This window comes from Anas platyrhynchos, chromosome Z (genome assembly GCF_047663525.1).
Source record: "Anas platyrhynchos isolate ZD024472 breed Pekin duck chromosome Z, IASCAAS_PekinDuck_T2T, whole genome shotgun sequence".
Lineage (NCBI taxonomy): Eukaryota > Metazoa > Chordata > Aves > Anseriformes > Anatidae > Anas > Anas platyrhynchos.
In genome coordinates, this window is record NC_092621.1 from 22741224 (window position 1) to 22759121 (window position 17898).

At 34.7% G+C, this 17898-nt stretch overlaps 1 protein-coding gene across 10 annotated transcripts in view; it reads right to left on the reverse strand.

Annotated features, from left to right (window-relative positions):
* ADAMTS6 (ADAM metallopeptidase with thrombospondin type 1 motif 6) overlaps positions 1–17898 on the reverse strand; it is a 155294-nt gene that overhangs the window by 119709 nt on the left and 17687 nt on the right. For 9 of the 10 annotated variants that reach the window (XM_038170500.2, XM_038170504.2, XM_038170505.2 and 6 more), the window contains 3 exons: positions 14281–14498; positions 13689–13772; positions 13030–13175 (listed from right to left, as the gene is read on the reverse strand). In XM_038170500.2, coding sequence (XP_038026428.1) covers positions 13030–13175; positions 13689–13772; positions 14281–14498 — 448 coding nt within the window. The remainder of the gene's footprint in view (positions 1–13029; positions 13176–13688; positions 13773–14280; positions 14499–17898) is intronic. The other variant, XM_038170502.2, reaches the window with a different exon arrangement.

The window sequence follows — 17898 nt, forward strand, 5'->3', positions numbered from 1 at the left end:
TACCACTAACATTCTTAGTCATATTACTTGAACTTCCAGCAAGGCAGGATAAACATGTAATCAAAGACAGAACTGTTACATTTTTAAAATAACACTGTGACGCTATAAAAAGTCTGAAGTACCACGGTTTTTAAAAGTGACACTGGTGTTTTGGGCTGAGGAATCCGTATAATTTATTTTTCATGTTTGTTTTAAAGTATGGAAAGAAAAAGAGGTTTTGGGTGCCTGCCCCCACACAATCACAAAGTTATTGTGTTCCTTCCTCTCCCTCCCATACTCTAAACATAATTATCACCAGTGAGCAAGAATAAGAAAGTATTCCGTTCTCAGCGGCCTAAATCCTTCCAAATGACATACTTGTGCAGGGCTCTTTTAAATTTTATTTTTTTTAATAGTCATGCAAAGCCAAGTTAATATTTAAGGCACATGGCATAAGCTTGAGAGTTTAACTTCTACACCAAAATGCAGGACTGTAGCCATGGCAAATACTCTTCATGACAACTCACTAAGCAGAACCATTTAATGAGAAGTTAAAAATATAGAGCTCACAGGCATATGAAAATAAAGTTATATATTATTCTGATAGGAAAAAGGTCTATTGGATTAGGGTAAAGAGGATCAAAATCTTTAACAGCTCAGGAAGCCCCATGGTATAATGCATCTATTACCTAACAGTTAAGTGTTGGGGGGGAGATGTATTTTATAATGTACAGAACTGTAATTTCTTCATTGGACATAAGGGAACTTACCTAATATATTGAAATAAGACTGCTACAAGTAACAAAGAGTTACTTTCTGGCAATCTGAATGCAGAGTATTTTACTGCCTTGCTCTACCACCAAACTACATTTCATACTTCTCATCCAAACTAAAGAATGCACCACACATACTCCAAAATGAAAAGTAGATGAGAAGAGACAGATAAAAAAAGTGTCAGAAAAGATTTCTGTGTTTTTGTACCTTGTTAAAGACCAGTCTCTGCTAGAGATAACTAGCTTTGTATACAAAGGTAAGTACAACACATTTGAAGAGTTATTCCGAAGCTATAAATTAAGTACTTAAAGCCAATCTAAAAGTATTTTTTTTATCATGGTTTTCTGCTCACTTCCACTAATCAAACAGAAATGTAGAAACAATTTGGACAAAAAATGGTATCATAAAGATTCACTATCACAATGTATATACTCAGAAGTCAGTGAATGCAAGCACTATTTTGCAAGTCAAATTATAAGGACAGGAACACAAGCAACGTAAAGGACACTCTCATTTAACATCAGCCAAGGACTCCCCTCACTGGCTCTAGTTTTCCCTTACTGTAATCTGGAATTTATTTTCCTAACTATCTTATGATATTACCTGTTAAAATAAGGGGTATGTGTTTACTCATTTTAGATGTAAGTGCAACGCAGTTTGTTGCACTTGCATAAGACTTTATATTTATGTAATAAGCAACACCAAAGTATAAAAAGCATTTTCTTTAGCATGAAAATATTCTCCATAGAGGAGTACTCTCCTATCCGTGGATGGACAGCTGAAACTGATCTTGACCATTCTTCACATCTGATTTGTTACTGAAAACTGGCACTTCAAACTGAAAGCCAGTAACTGTTTAATACTGACAAGATGAAAGAGAGACAGAGGATGTGAAATATTCGAAACAAACACACACAACAAACATATCTACACACTACTATACCAAACTAACATTGACTCACTAAGCTATACAAGGTTGCTTGAACAAGAGTACTGCCTACTAAAAGTCATTACTTTACTACAACAATTGCAGGTAATGTGAAAAAAATAAATTCCTAATTAATTTTGTTAGCTTGTGGTATCAGTGACGACAGGCCCTGGTCATGCACATTCTATCATTTTTGGCTATCTCCATAGAGTTCACTTACTGCTTTGATCTAGATTTGAGATACTATTATTACTGATATATTTGTTAAACTACAACTGTCTAGAATTTTGCATAACTGGATAATACATAATACAGTTTGGAGGATTACTGACTGATGATATGAAAAAAGTATTTGATTATGCAGCATTGAAAGATATTTTTTTATTCACACTGCTGATAGTGTTGTAATTATTGGCCTGTGTTAGCTTAGCCAGTAGAAATACAGACAGTAACGACCAAATCACCAAGAAGACAGAAAGTTTCAAACTAAAATACTGGAATTATTCTTTCTAATCTTTCAGAATTAACTACACAGTAGTAGATTGGATATTGCTATGGGGTTGCGTTTGATGGTTGTTATTTTTTCCTGTAGAAGTAGAAGAATATTCCAATCTGAACCAGAAATAAATGATTAAATTTCATAGCTTTCTTTTCCTTTTCCTCCAGCAGGAAAAAATATTCAGGTACCAGCATTTAAAACAGACTGAGAGAATAGCTTTCTTAGAACTAATGAAATATCAGAGTTGAGATTCTCCACTCTGTTCCCTGAAACACCAAAATTTGCTATGAATAAGCAACTTTCTACATGCTTATCACCTCCAACTGGGCCTGCCATTTACTAAATGACAGGAATAGATACATGGATGATACACTTAGAGTTGCAGAAGCTAGCCTTTCTTGCTTAAAGTCGTGTGACCTTAACTTTTCCAGTATCAGATACAACTACTGCTTCAGTACTAGTCTTCATGCTTCAGTGAGTCTAGGTCACTAGTCAAATACTCTTCCATTGAGGTTAAAAAAAAACAAAAAACAAAAAACTTCTGCATTCTCTCTGAGACAGAGCTTCCATTATTCCCTTATACCCTCAGTAAATTATGGTATTGAACTTCAGAAGTAAGTGGCCAGATTGTGGGTTCCCACATGTATCCTGTAGGCTGCAGTGGCCATAGTCTGCTTTGCCATCCTAGCATCCCCAGAACACTACTACCTTCAGGACACTACTTCTAAGGCAGTTAACTTCCAGTTAACAGTCTGGAAACCCACAGTCTGGAACATTCTCCAACAACTCTAATTCACATCATTCTTCCTCTAGTTTTCTGTTGTATCACTTACTATTTTTTTCCTTCCCTTTCACCTTCAATACAAACAGCCCTAGCAGGCTCTTGCAGCGTAGCAATCCATCTTCAGCTTCCTCCCCAGCACCATAACAGCTCTTTTGCCCTTAATCAGCTCTACTTAATGACAGCCTAAGAGATCAGTTAAACATTAGCACTAACACAACCATATCAATCACATGCAGTATGAAAATTGAAAAAAAAAAACAAAAACAACAAAAAAAACAACTTTAAGACAGTTGTTTTAGTTATGTATTTATGTCAGTAAAAAATAGCATTATGTGATTTCTCTGTAGTGGTCACAGAATTTCTACTACAGGATGAGAAGTATAGAAGCTTTCAAAGCACATATGGAACTTCAGATATGAGCAACAAGATCTAACCACTTAGCTATCCAACCAAAGCAACAAAGATTCCATTGGATAATTAATCCCCTCCATTCTCAGTGTGTGAAAGTACTTAGCATAAAACTGCACCTGAAGACTAAAATATTATACCCAGAAAACTATGTCCTGTCAGATTTTAAATGAACATTTTTCTTGAAATTCTTGTTCCTATAGAATGTGCAACTTTAAAACTTTTTGGAGGGGAGACTTAAATTTGTGTCAATTCCATTTAATATGTTTCAAAAATGTCAGAGTAGCTCAAATTGTCTTTACTATTTCAGAAAGTGCATTATGTAGACAATAGTATGTCAGACAAAGGAAACAGAAAACAAGATGTATGCAACAAACCATGAAGATACAGGAAGATGAAAAACAGAATAAAGAAATAAAAGAAAAAGCATGAAAAAGCAGAGATTGTTACATTAACTATGATCCCAACTGGAATATTTCCATATATTAAGGTTTCACCTGCTGCTAATAAGAAAATGTGGTAGCAACAGAAGAGTACAGAAAACAAACAATGGTAGGAAGAACAGAAATACTGGAAATCTCCCCAACTCCTACTAGTCATTACATGTTTCATATTTTCCAATTTCAAATTTGAATATCTACAGTTGGTCAGACCACTGTTCCTTTACAGACTATTGCAAAACAAATGGTTTGACCAGAATTTCATTTAGTTCAATTATCTCAATGTTTGTACTTCAACAACTGTATTGTCAATATTTACCTCACACAAAAAAGACTATGAAATACATACATTGAAAAAAGCAAGTGTAAATTAAGAGAATAATTGAGAATACAATGCAGGAGACAATTTAATACTGAATATATTGCAAATAAATGTAACATTTTCTTCATCAATTTTCTTACTCATTAAAAATATTTTATTTGAGTTTAAAGCTAAATAGTATCTATTGTTTCAGAGATTGGTTTCCTCAACTTCAGTACCAGATGAGCTCAAACAATCAGACCAGCATGGCTGTTACAGAATATTGAAGCATGGAATTTTAACCTCGGGTTTTTACTTTACCTCTATCATCCAGTTCTTTCAAAATCTTAATAGCCTTCTAAGCTACATAACATCATACACTATAAGACTGAAACTGAACAGGTACAACTGCAGACATGCACTGCAAGATACTTCTTTATTTAGGACATTTCTGTAATATCCTTTGGTCCTGCATACTCACACATGCTCTTTGACTGGAAAGTTTCCAGACATTTCCTTTTAAAAGTTACTACTTTGCTGTGAGTTTTCTAATAAAGGAAGCCAGAAACAAACAAACAAACAACAACAAACACATGTAAGCAGAGGTAATTGCTCTGGAATGTACTTTTAACACACTGAATATACTTAAAAACTAGTTAGGAAGTGATCTATCTCCATTCACAATAGTTGTTCAAAAATGCAGTCAATTTAATACAGAAATAGATGCAAGACCAGAATAAATATCATCCCTAATTTAAATATAGTTAAGACACTCACGCACTTAACTTCAATAATCCACATTTTAAAGATGTAGAAATATTTGAAAAAGTTAAGTAGCATGGAACAAACAATGCTTACTTTAGGTTTTTCAAGAGTAGTTGCATAATTAAAAAGAACATGCTATGAACTAAAATTGAAATCCTATCCAGAGCATATTGAAATAATGGGCATATTGCCATTGACCTCAAAGTATAATCATTCCCTTTGTTAGGTCAGATTTGTGTAAACTAGCAGAAACTAAAGAACACTGAATACCAAAACTAAATGAATATGATGTTGCCACTAAAAGAATTAATTTACAACCTGTGTCTTAATTAAAAACATATGCTTTTAATGTATTCCTATACAGAAGCAATCTAATAAAATGTAGCTATAAAGTTGAGCTAAATAGTCCAGACTGATGTTTAAAATGTGAAGAAAACATGAAAATGTAATATATATTCAAGTGTGGTAAGAGAGAGAATTTATGCAACAGATTGCAGACAAACTCCACAGTTGGTAAAAATCCAGGGTAGAAATTGGCCTAATATGTTTTTCTGGATATTTAAGAATGAGGAGCACAGCTAGTCACTTGCATACGTATTATTCTGCCAGCCTTTGTAAGTTGTGGAAATAACAGCTCTGATATTGTACATAAGTGAAGCAGGGAGAGAACACTAGGATTCTAATCAGACTAATAAGAAAAATTTAAAAATGAGAGACTTTTAAAAGTCTTTATGTTCTCTAAGAAAAAGAAGGCAAAATATGACATTTCAAACTGCTAGAAAGTCCTTCCTCAGATATCTGGCCAAGCAGTAACTGAGTGTTCTAACAGATATCCCGAACTATTACCACCAAACATTTCCTGGAAAAACTATCATTTCAATAGTTTTATGACCCTTTGTGCAACTCCGAAGGTAAATGCCGGGAGAGAGGAGAGGAAAAAAAAAAGAGGAAAAAAACAGCATACAAAACTATTTTTCATTGATTTTTTTTTCTTCTGTAGTAACACTAGTGTGTAAAAGGAAAGTATTTATTTCTAAACTACATCAGGCATTAATATACTATAACTGTCAACAGAAAATGTAATTTGGTATTTAATGGATTTATTCTAATGATTTTTTAATTACTGAAGGCCTTATTTAGGGAAAGACTTTCACTGGCAGCAGTAAGAAGCTGTACTGCCCACTCTGTGTGCTCATGTATTTTCTCAAGTTTTACAATTGAGAAATCATTAAGTGTGTGACCAGTTCCACTCAAAACTGATTTGACCTTCGATATGTCTTCTAAGTCAAGATACTGATTCTGTCAGTGGTCAGTAGCAAGTATACAAAAATAAGTATAAGAAACATGTCATGTACAGAAACATCAAGTACAACTAATCCTATTATGCAAAGCACCATACATACAAGATCAAATACCTTACTTTCTTCCATATGCTGTAGCAGAATGCTAGTATATTTCAAGGGTTGTTTTTTTTTTTTTTTCTTCCACACCCTCTCCCCCCCCCCAAATCTATCATTCTGAATATGCAGGAAATTTTTATTACCTACTCCCCTTCAAATTCCCTGAGAACAAAGAGGAATCGGAAATACAGTGTTATTCATTGCAAAGTGGGTCCTCACATTTTAAATACCTGCAGAGACAGAAATTAAAGACAACTGATACATCACAGTTTTTGAACAGTCTGACACCTGTGGTCTCCAGGACATAAAGTCAGTGGACAATCTTCTGATTTTTGCTCAAAAATAAACCAAAGAAAAAGAGCCTCCCACCAGAAGCTTAAATTCACAGTAAGAAACTCCAGCGGAGCAACTAGAAAGTCTGCGTAACAAACAAGGGTAAAAATTGCTTAATGAACTAAAGTCAAGGCAGTAAGAAGCAAACAAACAACTGACATCAGAATTACTTCTTGAATTCAGTGCCTCTCTTGTTAATGGAGGAAGAAACTATAGGATGAGAATCAGAGACAAGGCTTCATGGGAGTTGAAAACACTGGATGCTCATTTTTATCAGACAAAGCAATGTGAGAGTGCCTTATATAGAGAAGAAATCTTTGCAAACAAGTTAAGAAGCCCAGAAAAAGTGGAAAACTGCCTCAGAAAAGAAACATAACAATCTTGGACCTGCAGGAGGAAAGGAATGCAGAGTCCTGGCTGGCCCTACTCTGCAACCAAATGCCTTAACTAGTACTTAATGGAGAAATGTTACTTGTTATTACAAAATAAAAGTATATTACAAATCTATAAGCAAGTGAGATGCAAAAGAGCAATTTTGCCCATAAAGTACATATCCTTTTAGTACTATTGATCAGGCGACACATCTTCCAAATCATCCATGGCTGCCTAAAACCCCATAGTATTAAAAAAAATTAAAGGCATGATTGCATTCAGCTCTACACAGGTAGGCAAAATGAAACAAGAAAACTTTTGCCCCTCTCACATACTTAGAGCAAAACCAGGAATATTGTAATTCTTTAGATTATGGACCCCAATATTTACAAGAGTTTAAGACTGCTGCCATATACCTACACCTTCTGCCCCTTCCAAATCTGGCAGCATGGGCCCATACTGGGAATGCATACCTCACAGGTAAATGAGAGTATACCTTGCCATTGAGAGTACGCGGACAAGCAAATGATCACTGAACATACCATGAAAGTTAGTCTTGAACATACACACTAAAAAAAACAGCAATGTAAAATTCCTCTCCTTTAAAGATTTGAAAAAAAAATACCAATTGTGTAAAAACAGTAATACCTCGCACATGGGCTTCATCAACATTGCAAGCATTGCATACTAGTACTGTCCGCATACATATGGGGTTAATACCTTAGTGTGGCTACCATGCCACACTGCAAAACACCTATTGAATTACAAGTACAGTGGTACCTATCAAAAATACAAAAGTCTGTATTAACTTTTGAGAGAGAGAGAGAGAGAGACAATGAGCTCTCTTGTAGCATGAAAAAGTCCATTTAAAATCCAGAAAAGTGGAAAAGACATACCATTGCAGTACTGTCCACTTTTACTGACACTGGTCTAATCTACAAATTGAGGTGTATTTGGCTTACATGAAAACATGTTGTGGCATTATTCTTTATTCATGCAAATAAAGATCCAGCCAACAAAAGAGTACATTAGTTCAGTGGCACTGCTGAATTAACTCCTGCTAAAGCACTAAAGCACTCACAAAACAAATCCAAGAGGACTCCGATCCAAGTACAGTATTTCTGCATTTCAGAAGCTGTTATCTGTCATTAATTTCAAAAGCTACATAATTATTTCTAACAGTGTACCAGAGAAAAAAAGGATACAGATTTATATTCTCAATACCAAAATTTTAAGAAAAATGCTTCTGTTAATTTTTTTTTTTAATTTTTTTTTACAGTTTGGAATCAGAACAAAACACTGTAGGTGCATAAAAATGATCTTTATAGTCTTGTCAAGCGCAGTGGATTTGGTTTTCTTTCTTACAAAAGAAAAAAGTCTTGCTATGTGATGATAGCAACAGATGACAATATTTAATGCAATGACATTTGAGAAGTACTACCTCTGTAAGTACCATTTCAAAAGTTTTTCCACTTAAAACACTTGTATCTCAAAGACAAAGTTCTGCCCCCTTGGAGATATACGAGCGTTCATCTCAGCTTTTCCCTGAAACTCTTCTTCTCTGTGGGTTGGCTTGGTACTTATATTCAACTACTGACATACTAGGAAGAAAATTAATAGCTCTGAATCTTTCCTCCTGACAGGAAATGACTCTGTTCTGTAAAAGTCACGTTATTTGTTTATGCAGTTAGTCATGTGTTATTTGGAAAACTAAATGCTATTTAGTACCTGGACAAAACAAACTACCTTGATATATATTAAAAAAAAAAAAAAAAAAAAAAAAAAAAAGAGAGAGAATTCTTAGGTTGCAAAAGGAAAAAAAAATTGAGTTTTGTCATCCTCCATTCCTGCTACAAACTAACTCAGAATGCAAGAGGACACCTCTGGCCCTTACCATTCCACACATGTGCACAGGACAAGGAAAAATTTTGTTCACAAGGTATATGCTTGCCTTGCTAAGAATTCCAGTGCCAAGAACACAAAATGAAGTAGTCAAAAGTTGAGTCCTAAGACAACAAATCTGAGAATTTAATGTTAATTTTTCTAAGAAGTGTGATTACCGTTATCTGTGATGCAGGATAAAAATACAAGGACTAATTTCTGTCTACTTGAGATAAATGATTCGTACAAGTTTTTATCATTTTTTTCCATGTAAAGATTGTCAAAAGAGCATTACACTATTAAAATCTATCAGCTCAGTGCTGTTACTTTTTTACTGACCATCAAGAGACTAATTTAGACAATTACAGGATAACCTATGAAAAAAATCAGCTGACAAAAGTCTCATGTAGTTCAACAAGGAGTGCAGAGTCCTGCACCTGGGAAGGAACAACCTCAGATTGTTCTGGACTTGCTGGGGGCCACCCATCTGGAAAGCAGCCTGGCAGAAAAAGACCTGGGGGTCCTGCTGGACACCAAGCTGAACATAAGCCAACAATGTCCACTTGCTGCTAAGAAGGCTGTTGGTATTCTTGGCTGCATTAGGCAAAGTATTGCCAGCAGGTCAAGAGAGGTGATTCTTACCCTCTATTCTGCACTGGTAAGGCTTCACCTGGAGTGCTGTCTCCAGTTCTGGACCCTCCAGTACAAGAGAAACATGGACATAATGAAAAGAGTCCAATGGAGGGCCACAAAGATGTGGAAGGGACTGGAGCATCTCTCCTACAAAGAAAGGCTGAGGAGAGGTGGGACTGATCAACCTGAAGAAGAGGCTCAGGGCCTTATCAGTGAGTGTAAATACCTGAAGGGAACAAATAAAGAAAAAGACAAGTCTTTTCAATGGTGCCCAGTACCAGAACAAAAGGCAGTGGGCAAAAAAATGTAACACAGAAGGTCCCATGTGAACATCTGGAATCTTTACTGTGCAGACGATGGAGCACTGGCACAGGGGGGCCAGAGAGTTTGTGGGGTCTCCCTACTTAGAGATCTTCAAAACCTGCCTGGACAAGGTCCTGGGCAACCTGCTGCGGGTGTCCCTGCTTGACCAAGGGAGTTGGACCAGATGGTCTCCAGAGGTTCCTTCCAAAAGCAGCCATTCTGTGCTTCTGTGACAATAATGAACTCTCTTATAGTGTCCAAGAAAAAAAAAAAAAAAAAAAAACTCAAGGTGAAATTTCTACAGGTGAGCACTATCACAAAACCAGCTCTCTCTGCTTTAGAACCTAAGTTAAATCACAGTCTTATCCTGAAATAAGATTAAACACTTAAGACTTAGAAAATATGAACAAAACATTTTGAAGTAAGTGAATAAAGGAAGGTGAAACAAAAACAACATGCACTGAAGTATCTTTGAAGGATCTTTGTTCTCTGTAATTGCTATTCATGTTACACAAAGTCCCCAGGGTCCCGAGACCCTCTAGTAAATACCCTGTATTAGGCCTATTATCCACCACATTAGAAGAAGCTGGTAATTCTCTCCAGTTTCTGGGATCATCATAGAATCATAGAATGACCTGTGTTGAAAGTGACCTCAAGAATCATCTGGTTCCAAACCCCCTGCCTATGGCAGGGACACCATCCACTACACCAGGTTGCCCAGGGCCTTGTCCAACCTGGCCTTGAAAACCTCCAGGGATGGGGCATCCACAACCTCTCTGGGCAACCTGTGACAGTGCCTCACCACCCTCTGAGTGAAGAACTTCTTCCTAACCTCTAAGGGAGAGAACCTCTAATGCATCCCAGTGAAACTGAAGGAAGATGCTTCTGCTGATAACAGTATCAAAAAATGTTCCCATAAAAAGCAGAGCTGTATCAATGGGAAAGATGCAGGAAAACACTTTTGAAACACTACTAGAGCACCTAAAAAGTAACCTTATACTTGGTTACAACTCCAACACTTCAGGAGTTCAAAGCACTGTAGCTATACACTTCTCTTTTCCTTATAATATATGAACTGGTTCATCAGATGAGATATCCAAAACAATGAAAACAAGCACACTGCTATTTCAGTAATTAATTTAGAATCAAATTTCTTAAGTTATTATAAATATCTTTACTCATTCCCACCTCCCCTCTCGCCTCAAATCCATTTTCACATATGCTGGTACAATTTGTTAGTTAGGAGCCAGGACAGCTAGCAGTTTCAGCAAAAGCCTGACTAATCCATTCAAGATTATTAATGTAGCCTTTGGGATTACTGAATTTAAAAGTTTAGCAATGCTTTATGAAGGTAAGTATAAATAGCCTGCTGATACTACACTGAGGCATGTTCATTTAAATATGTGTGTTTGGAAGTGCAACGTTTTTATTTATTTTAAAATCTTATGTCCTTTTTATAAAATAGTATACACAAGTCCTTCGGAAACTCTGCAGCGTACTTGGATAATTAATAAGCCCAATAAGTCCTTAATATTCACTACTTGTTGCTGAAACCCTATTTTCAATGGGAATTTTTCATGTTCTCTGGAAACTGGCTCCTTTTGCAGTTAAAAGCCTGCAAGTTAGCACTGACGTAGGCCTTCATCTGAAACTCCAAACTGTTCATGACTTTGCTGTGATCATCCAACCAGGACAGGGAAGCCAATACAGAATATACAGTAATAAAACATATTAAAGTACAACAGTGAAAGAAAATAAACAATTCTGCTTCGCAGTGCCAGAGTAACGCTAACAAAATGTCAAGTTATTCAGTCATAACAGTAGAAATGTAGTGCTGCCAACACTGCTCATACATACACACACTGGGGGGCTTCGACTGACTGAACCATACCACCTACCAATTACACATCTTCACTCACTGTCTAAAGTATGTCAGTAAAACTTGATGTGTAACACAGCTCTAAAGGAGTACTTAATTTCACATATGCGAGCTGCACTAGTAAAGGAACTACCTGTATGCAAAAAAAAGATTATAAACAAATGTTTTTTTGTGAACAATCAAGGTTTTTCTAAATAAAAGAACTGTTTTACTTTGAATTTCATTTTTTAAGTTAGAAACATTAATTTTCTTATTATGAAGTATTAATGTCCACATGTAACAATTATATTTGAAATATAAAAGCAAAAACCTATGCAACAGATTCATTAACCTGTCTTTCCACTAACAAGAGAACAAAAACAAAACAAAAAAACACTACATATCCTTCCCTTCCCCCCACCCCCCAAATCCAGCCACTATTACACCTTTCATGGAAAACCCAGGAAAGATCAATTATTTTAATCACTGTTTTACAAATTTCTGCAGGGAGTACAATGATTCCAAAAATAGTCCACATACAGAGCAGTACCGAATTTGACTGGGAAAATACAAATTATAATAAAAGGTTCCTAATCCAAATGAGTGCTGCTGCACCTGCTGCTATTTCCATAAAAGAGAAAAGAATAAATACTGTTCTTAAGAAATAGAGAAACAGATCTGCCAGAAAAGTACAATTGCCTACCCATAACTGCAGAGGACAAACAGCAATATTTTCCCAGGATTGAAAGATTTTAGATAGATTAAGCACAAGGCTTTTTTGAATCTACCATAGTATATGTGGTATAGAAACAAACAAATACGCACATACACAGGCTTTGAAACCACCTATTAAAGCTGTCAGTTCTCATCTTGACTAAGCACAATAAATCAAAACAACTACAAAGCATACTCTTGCATTGCCTGAATCTGCAAGAAAGTGCTGTTTCAGCAGAAAAATACTATGGTAATAGGGGAGGTTCTGCCTTGAAATTCTTATTAAAGAAACATTATATATGGTTAACAAAACATTTTCCACACTGTTTTGTTCTCCATAATTTGAAGAAGTCTTCTCAATTATAAAAACATAAAATATTCAACAAGATCCATCTGTTCTACCAGAATACTTTGCATTGGCAATTATGTAGTGAAAATAACAGCAGAAACAAGTAATTTGTGTATCTTACTTTCCCAACTTCTTAATCTATACTTTAATAGTCTGATATATTTAAAGATATCACCATCTATTAATCCTTCTATTCATAAGGTAACCTAACAAATATATTACTTTAAAACTAACCTCTATGTAACAGTAAGGACAGGAAAGCTACAGAAATAAAATAAAAATAAACACAATACTTATAATAACCATACCTAGTAATAAGAACCGCATTATCATGGTGGGCAATCCCATTTTCTGGAATGGTGTTTCCATCACTTTGGTGGGAGAGAATGGATTTCTGCCACTTACAGAAGCTATCGAGGGACTTGTCTGCATGGTGGTTTATCTCCAAGTTTGGCTGCAATACAACATGCATACCAGAAATGTTCCAAACAAATTACTAAGGTCAGTTGTTAAGCCTTTTGAAGACTAAAGCGGGACTATAATTAGAAGCAGTGGTTTCTAGGAATAAAATCTTCTTGCCAAATTTTATCTCTCTAAAATCTGACCCCAAGTTCAGTTGTACATTACTGAACAGGCATTCCTTCTGCTCCAATTAAATAATTACTACGTCAATACCAATAAATAAATAAATAAAATCTGAATTTCGATATATAGGTCTAAAAACAAAACTGACATCCCCAAAGGTGTAATAAAATATTCACCTGAAGTAAAGAACAGATATCCCTGGGATAATATGAGGGAAATATTCCTCTGAACTGTCTTCATCTTGATTAAAGTAGTGAAAGATTACAAGACAGGTTTTATATTCAGATGTAGCCATTTCAAGCAATAATTACATGAAATATATATTACACAGTAGCGTAACTTGTATTTCAGGGATATAAAGCTGAAGTGCAACAACTCTTACCTGATCTTCAGTGAGGACAATTAAACGTGTCACTATTATATTCACAACGTTTCCTAGACTGGAATCACGATAAAGTTTGGCAACCTGACCTCCAGAAAATAAGAAAAGGCACAAAGTCAGACAAGAAACACTATGCATTTCCTAAATGCTTAAAAATTAAACTATTCTTCTGCTCAGTGTAATTCCCTAATGTTAGTTATCACCATCACCTGCGTAAGATATCTTTTGATCAACAAATGACCATTCAGTAAAACAAATATACTACTTCTGTCAGAATTTTCAGCCAAAAAAATGTTTATAACTTGTTTCATAAACCATCCAACATAAGGAGCATTTAGACTGTTGATTTAAACAGAATAAAACTGTATAGTTTTAAATTAATCTGAATGTAACCACATGCAAGACAAACAATGTAAGTGATCACAGCATACTTCTTGGCAGAAACAGTACAGCATTTTTCCCCGCCATGCTTTTACCATATTTTAATTATTAATTCCTGCAACCAGATGCATAACCTTATTATGCCAGTACAAATGCTTTATAATTTCAGAACATGTATGTTAATATTAATACAGAGAGGGATGAAACTTACAATATTCATTACACTCAAAATGTAGTGCTCAATGTCTTTGCGACCATGATATCCCACCATCATTTTGTCTGCTACTACCAGCGTCTCCACAAACCGTTCAAGGCTTACTGATCTCTTCTGTCGACTGTGACTACTTAGTGTGTCATTGACTGGAAGTGAAGTTGGAAAAGCAGATGCATCACTCATCCACCAAGGTTTACTGCTTCTTGTGAGGTCTTCTAGGAACCAAAATAATTAAACACTTTAGAGAGGTCACTGGTAAAACTCATTCAAATGCAGCTGGTTTATGTTGAGATTATAATCTTTTAGCTTCTAAAAACAAGTCTTTCTTGGGGCAAGGAAAACTTACATTTATACTTTTTAAAAAAAATTAAAATATCTTATACAGCAGAAAAAAACTTGGTATCTAATTTTCATATTTTGAACTCTCCATAACTTGGCTTAGGACAATAAATCATCATCTTCTTTCTACAGATCTGATCCTGTACATCTATGTTAATACTAATGACTAGTTATAGTTAACCACGAGAACATTTCAGAATTTTAAGAACAAGATAGCTACAATATTTTGGGGAAAAAAATAAAATAGAAAATTCCAAATTAAAGTAAAAGGCATCAATATAGACTAAGGAATTAAAAAGACTGATAAGGCAACAACAAAAAAAAAAAAAAAAAAAAAAAAAATTTTCTCTGTTGTGAAACTCCATAATTAGGCAATTAGAATGAAACACCTAGAACATCTTGGACCAAATAAATAATTTTTCTCTTTAGAAAGCTATTTTATCTACCTCATGTATTAAAAATAATAGGAAGTCCAAGATGATCCAACATCGGTTAATTTTTGGTTATTTTTAACACTAATTGTTATTCAAATGTATTGATTCTTGTACTCATTTCATATAAATACCCAGAAAACATATTGCTTTTATGTAACAATTTGGTTATTACTGATCCAAACAGATGTAATTATCTGCAAAAACCTGAAGTGCTGTCCTCAGTGCATATTTGAACCTCTACTCCCTGCAGAACTGTCACTTTTATATTTATTAAGTATTCCTTTTCCACAAGGAGCCACACAGATCTCAAATTTAAGTTTATTAAAGTAGATAATAAGGCTAACATTACATAATTAGGACTTCAAAATGTCTGAAGTTTCTTTGCTAGTTATGGATGAACTTAAGAACATTAAGAAGTGAATATAATTCTTAACTGACTGACTAGGACTGCTTGAGTAGGCAATACCAGAGATACTGTTTCGACTAAGGTAAGTTGAGATAGGACCAGTACCACCTGTGAAAAAGCAATGCTTTATGCAATCCAACTAAACTTCACTGTTTTATAGGGCGGCAACTACATGACAAAGTATGCATGTTCAGGTCAAAACCAGGAATACAAAGTTCTCAGTGTTGCAGTATCCCACAATATTTTGTGTCTACAGTGTTGGCTTTAAAAGTTGCATTACTTTAGAAAAATTGAAAAATGCAAACAAACTGGGTACTTGACAAAAACACTAGTAATGAAATTGTCCTCAAACTAAAATGTGCATCAAATTATAACAATATTATACCCACTCTAAAAACATAGTATCAAGTATTAAAGCCCAGTGAGGATTCTGTTATCAGTACCAAGCTTTAAATTGTTTTCATCCCTATTCTAGGAAAGTTGAAGTTACTTTAATTGTTCAAAGATTTTCATCTCACTTAAGCAATGACTTAAGAATACCTATAATTATCTTCTGAAGTAAAATTTTTACAGTCCACTGCTTATTTTCAAGTAGCAGAGGGTGTTGTCTGGGGGCTTCTGATGCTCTTAGAGTGCTGAGTACCTTATAAATGTAATATTGCTTCCACATTCATTCATAATTTTCACCCAAAGATGCAAATCTGTTCTAAACATTTGAAAACCAATGAGCTCATGCTGAAAATTTTCAGAGAAAAAAAAAAAAAGCAAAGATTCTTCTGGACTCATCTTGATAGCATCTTTCAAATAAAGGTCTCAGGAGATTTCAGGAAAACAAACATTCCTCCTTATCAGATGAGAAGCTTAGGCTTCAGCTGGTCTCAAAGTAATGGGAAAGTTGGAAACAACACTGAGTACTTAGGCTCACACTCCAGAATCTATTGGTTCTCATGTTGTTATACTTTAAAAGCACTGAATGGTGTAACTAAATTTTCTTTAAAAAAAAAAAAAAAAAAAAAAAAAAAAAAAAAAAAGCATTTCCATAAAAGTTTGCAGTATATTTAACAGATAGATTTTTGTGGCAAATTATGCCATTTTTCCACCACATTCACAGATTAAAAAAAAAAAAAAGCTTGAAAAAAACCCTTAATCTTGCATTAACACTGAGTGTAGCTTTTGGGAAGTAAAAGAAAACAAGGGGGAGGAGGGTGTCAGAAAAGCACTACAAAGTAATTATTACAAAAAAAAAAAAAAAAGAAAAAGGAAATTAGATTGTAAATTGAAGCTGAAAAGAAATCCAGATGCATGTAGACAAAGTACCAATGGTACTCAAATTTTAAGTCAGTCCTGTGAGGATACTATGTGGTGGGGAAGAGAGAGGAAGGAACACAACACACAAAAACAGAAGATGACTTCAAAATGGAACAGATAACTACTTATTTAAGATGTAACTGTGAGAGTATTTAAATGAAACATTATGTACTGCTACAACCTCATTTAAAAGATACACAAGCATTTTTCATTTCAGAATATGCTCACTGTAAAGTCTGGCATGAATAAAAACACCAGGTGAAACTACATGTAGTAGTGGTGCCATCCCTAAATAATTTGACACTTCTCAGGCTTCAGATGTCAATTTTTATTGTTTCTCAATCATATCTAAACAGTCTGTATAACTGCAACAAATGTTCTGGTCATTTTGTTTTTAAATTCTTGTAACAAAAGCAGGTAAAGAAATTTTATTTATACTTGAAGCAAAACAGAATTTCAACTCCAGACAAAAATACACATATACAGCTTTTCTGTAGAAAAGCATATTCCTTAAAATTGTGCAAATGCAAAAATAACGGACCATAAGTACTTTGCAAGCTTAACATAGCACATGCTATTGGGTATCAGCTTAAAATAAACATTTAAATAAGCTATGCAGACAAAAGAGCATATCACAGGTAACAGTCCATAATATATTTTTATTGCAAAAGTAATAATGAAGAATTTTAGCATGCCATCTAAATATTTATGTTAACACTGTAATTCTAAGCTATCAAATAAATTCCATGTGACATCATAGTTATACCTGCCTACTCGATGGCTTTAAGATACCTTTCTTTAGAAAACCACTTAAATGACATTACTGTTTTGGACACAAAGGAATGAAAATGGAAAAATAAAAAAAAATAACTCTTCTAGAGGTTGATTCTGCAAAGCATTCTGCAGGATAACCCAGTGGCCTCAAAATCCTTCTGAAGCAATTGGAATTTGAAGTTGCTCAGATTCTTAGCAAGGTCTTAATGATTTCAGTTACGTATAACAAAACACAGTTGAGTTGGTGACAATATACACATGAAATATTAATTTAGTATTTCTTGTTTTTTAAATGTTCTTACATCTAACTGCTTAAAAATCTAACTCAGGTTATGAAAACCAGACACTATTCTA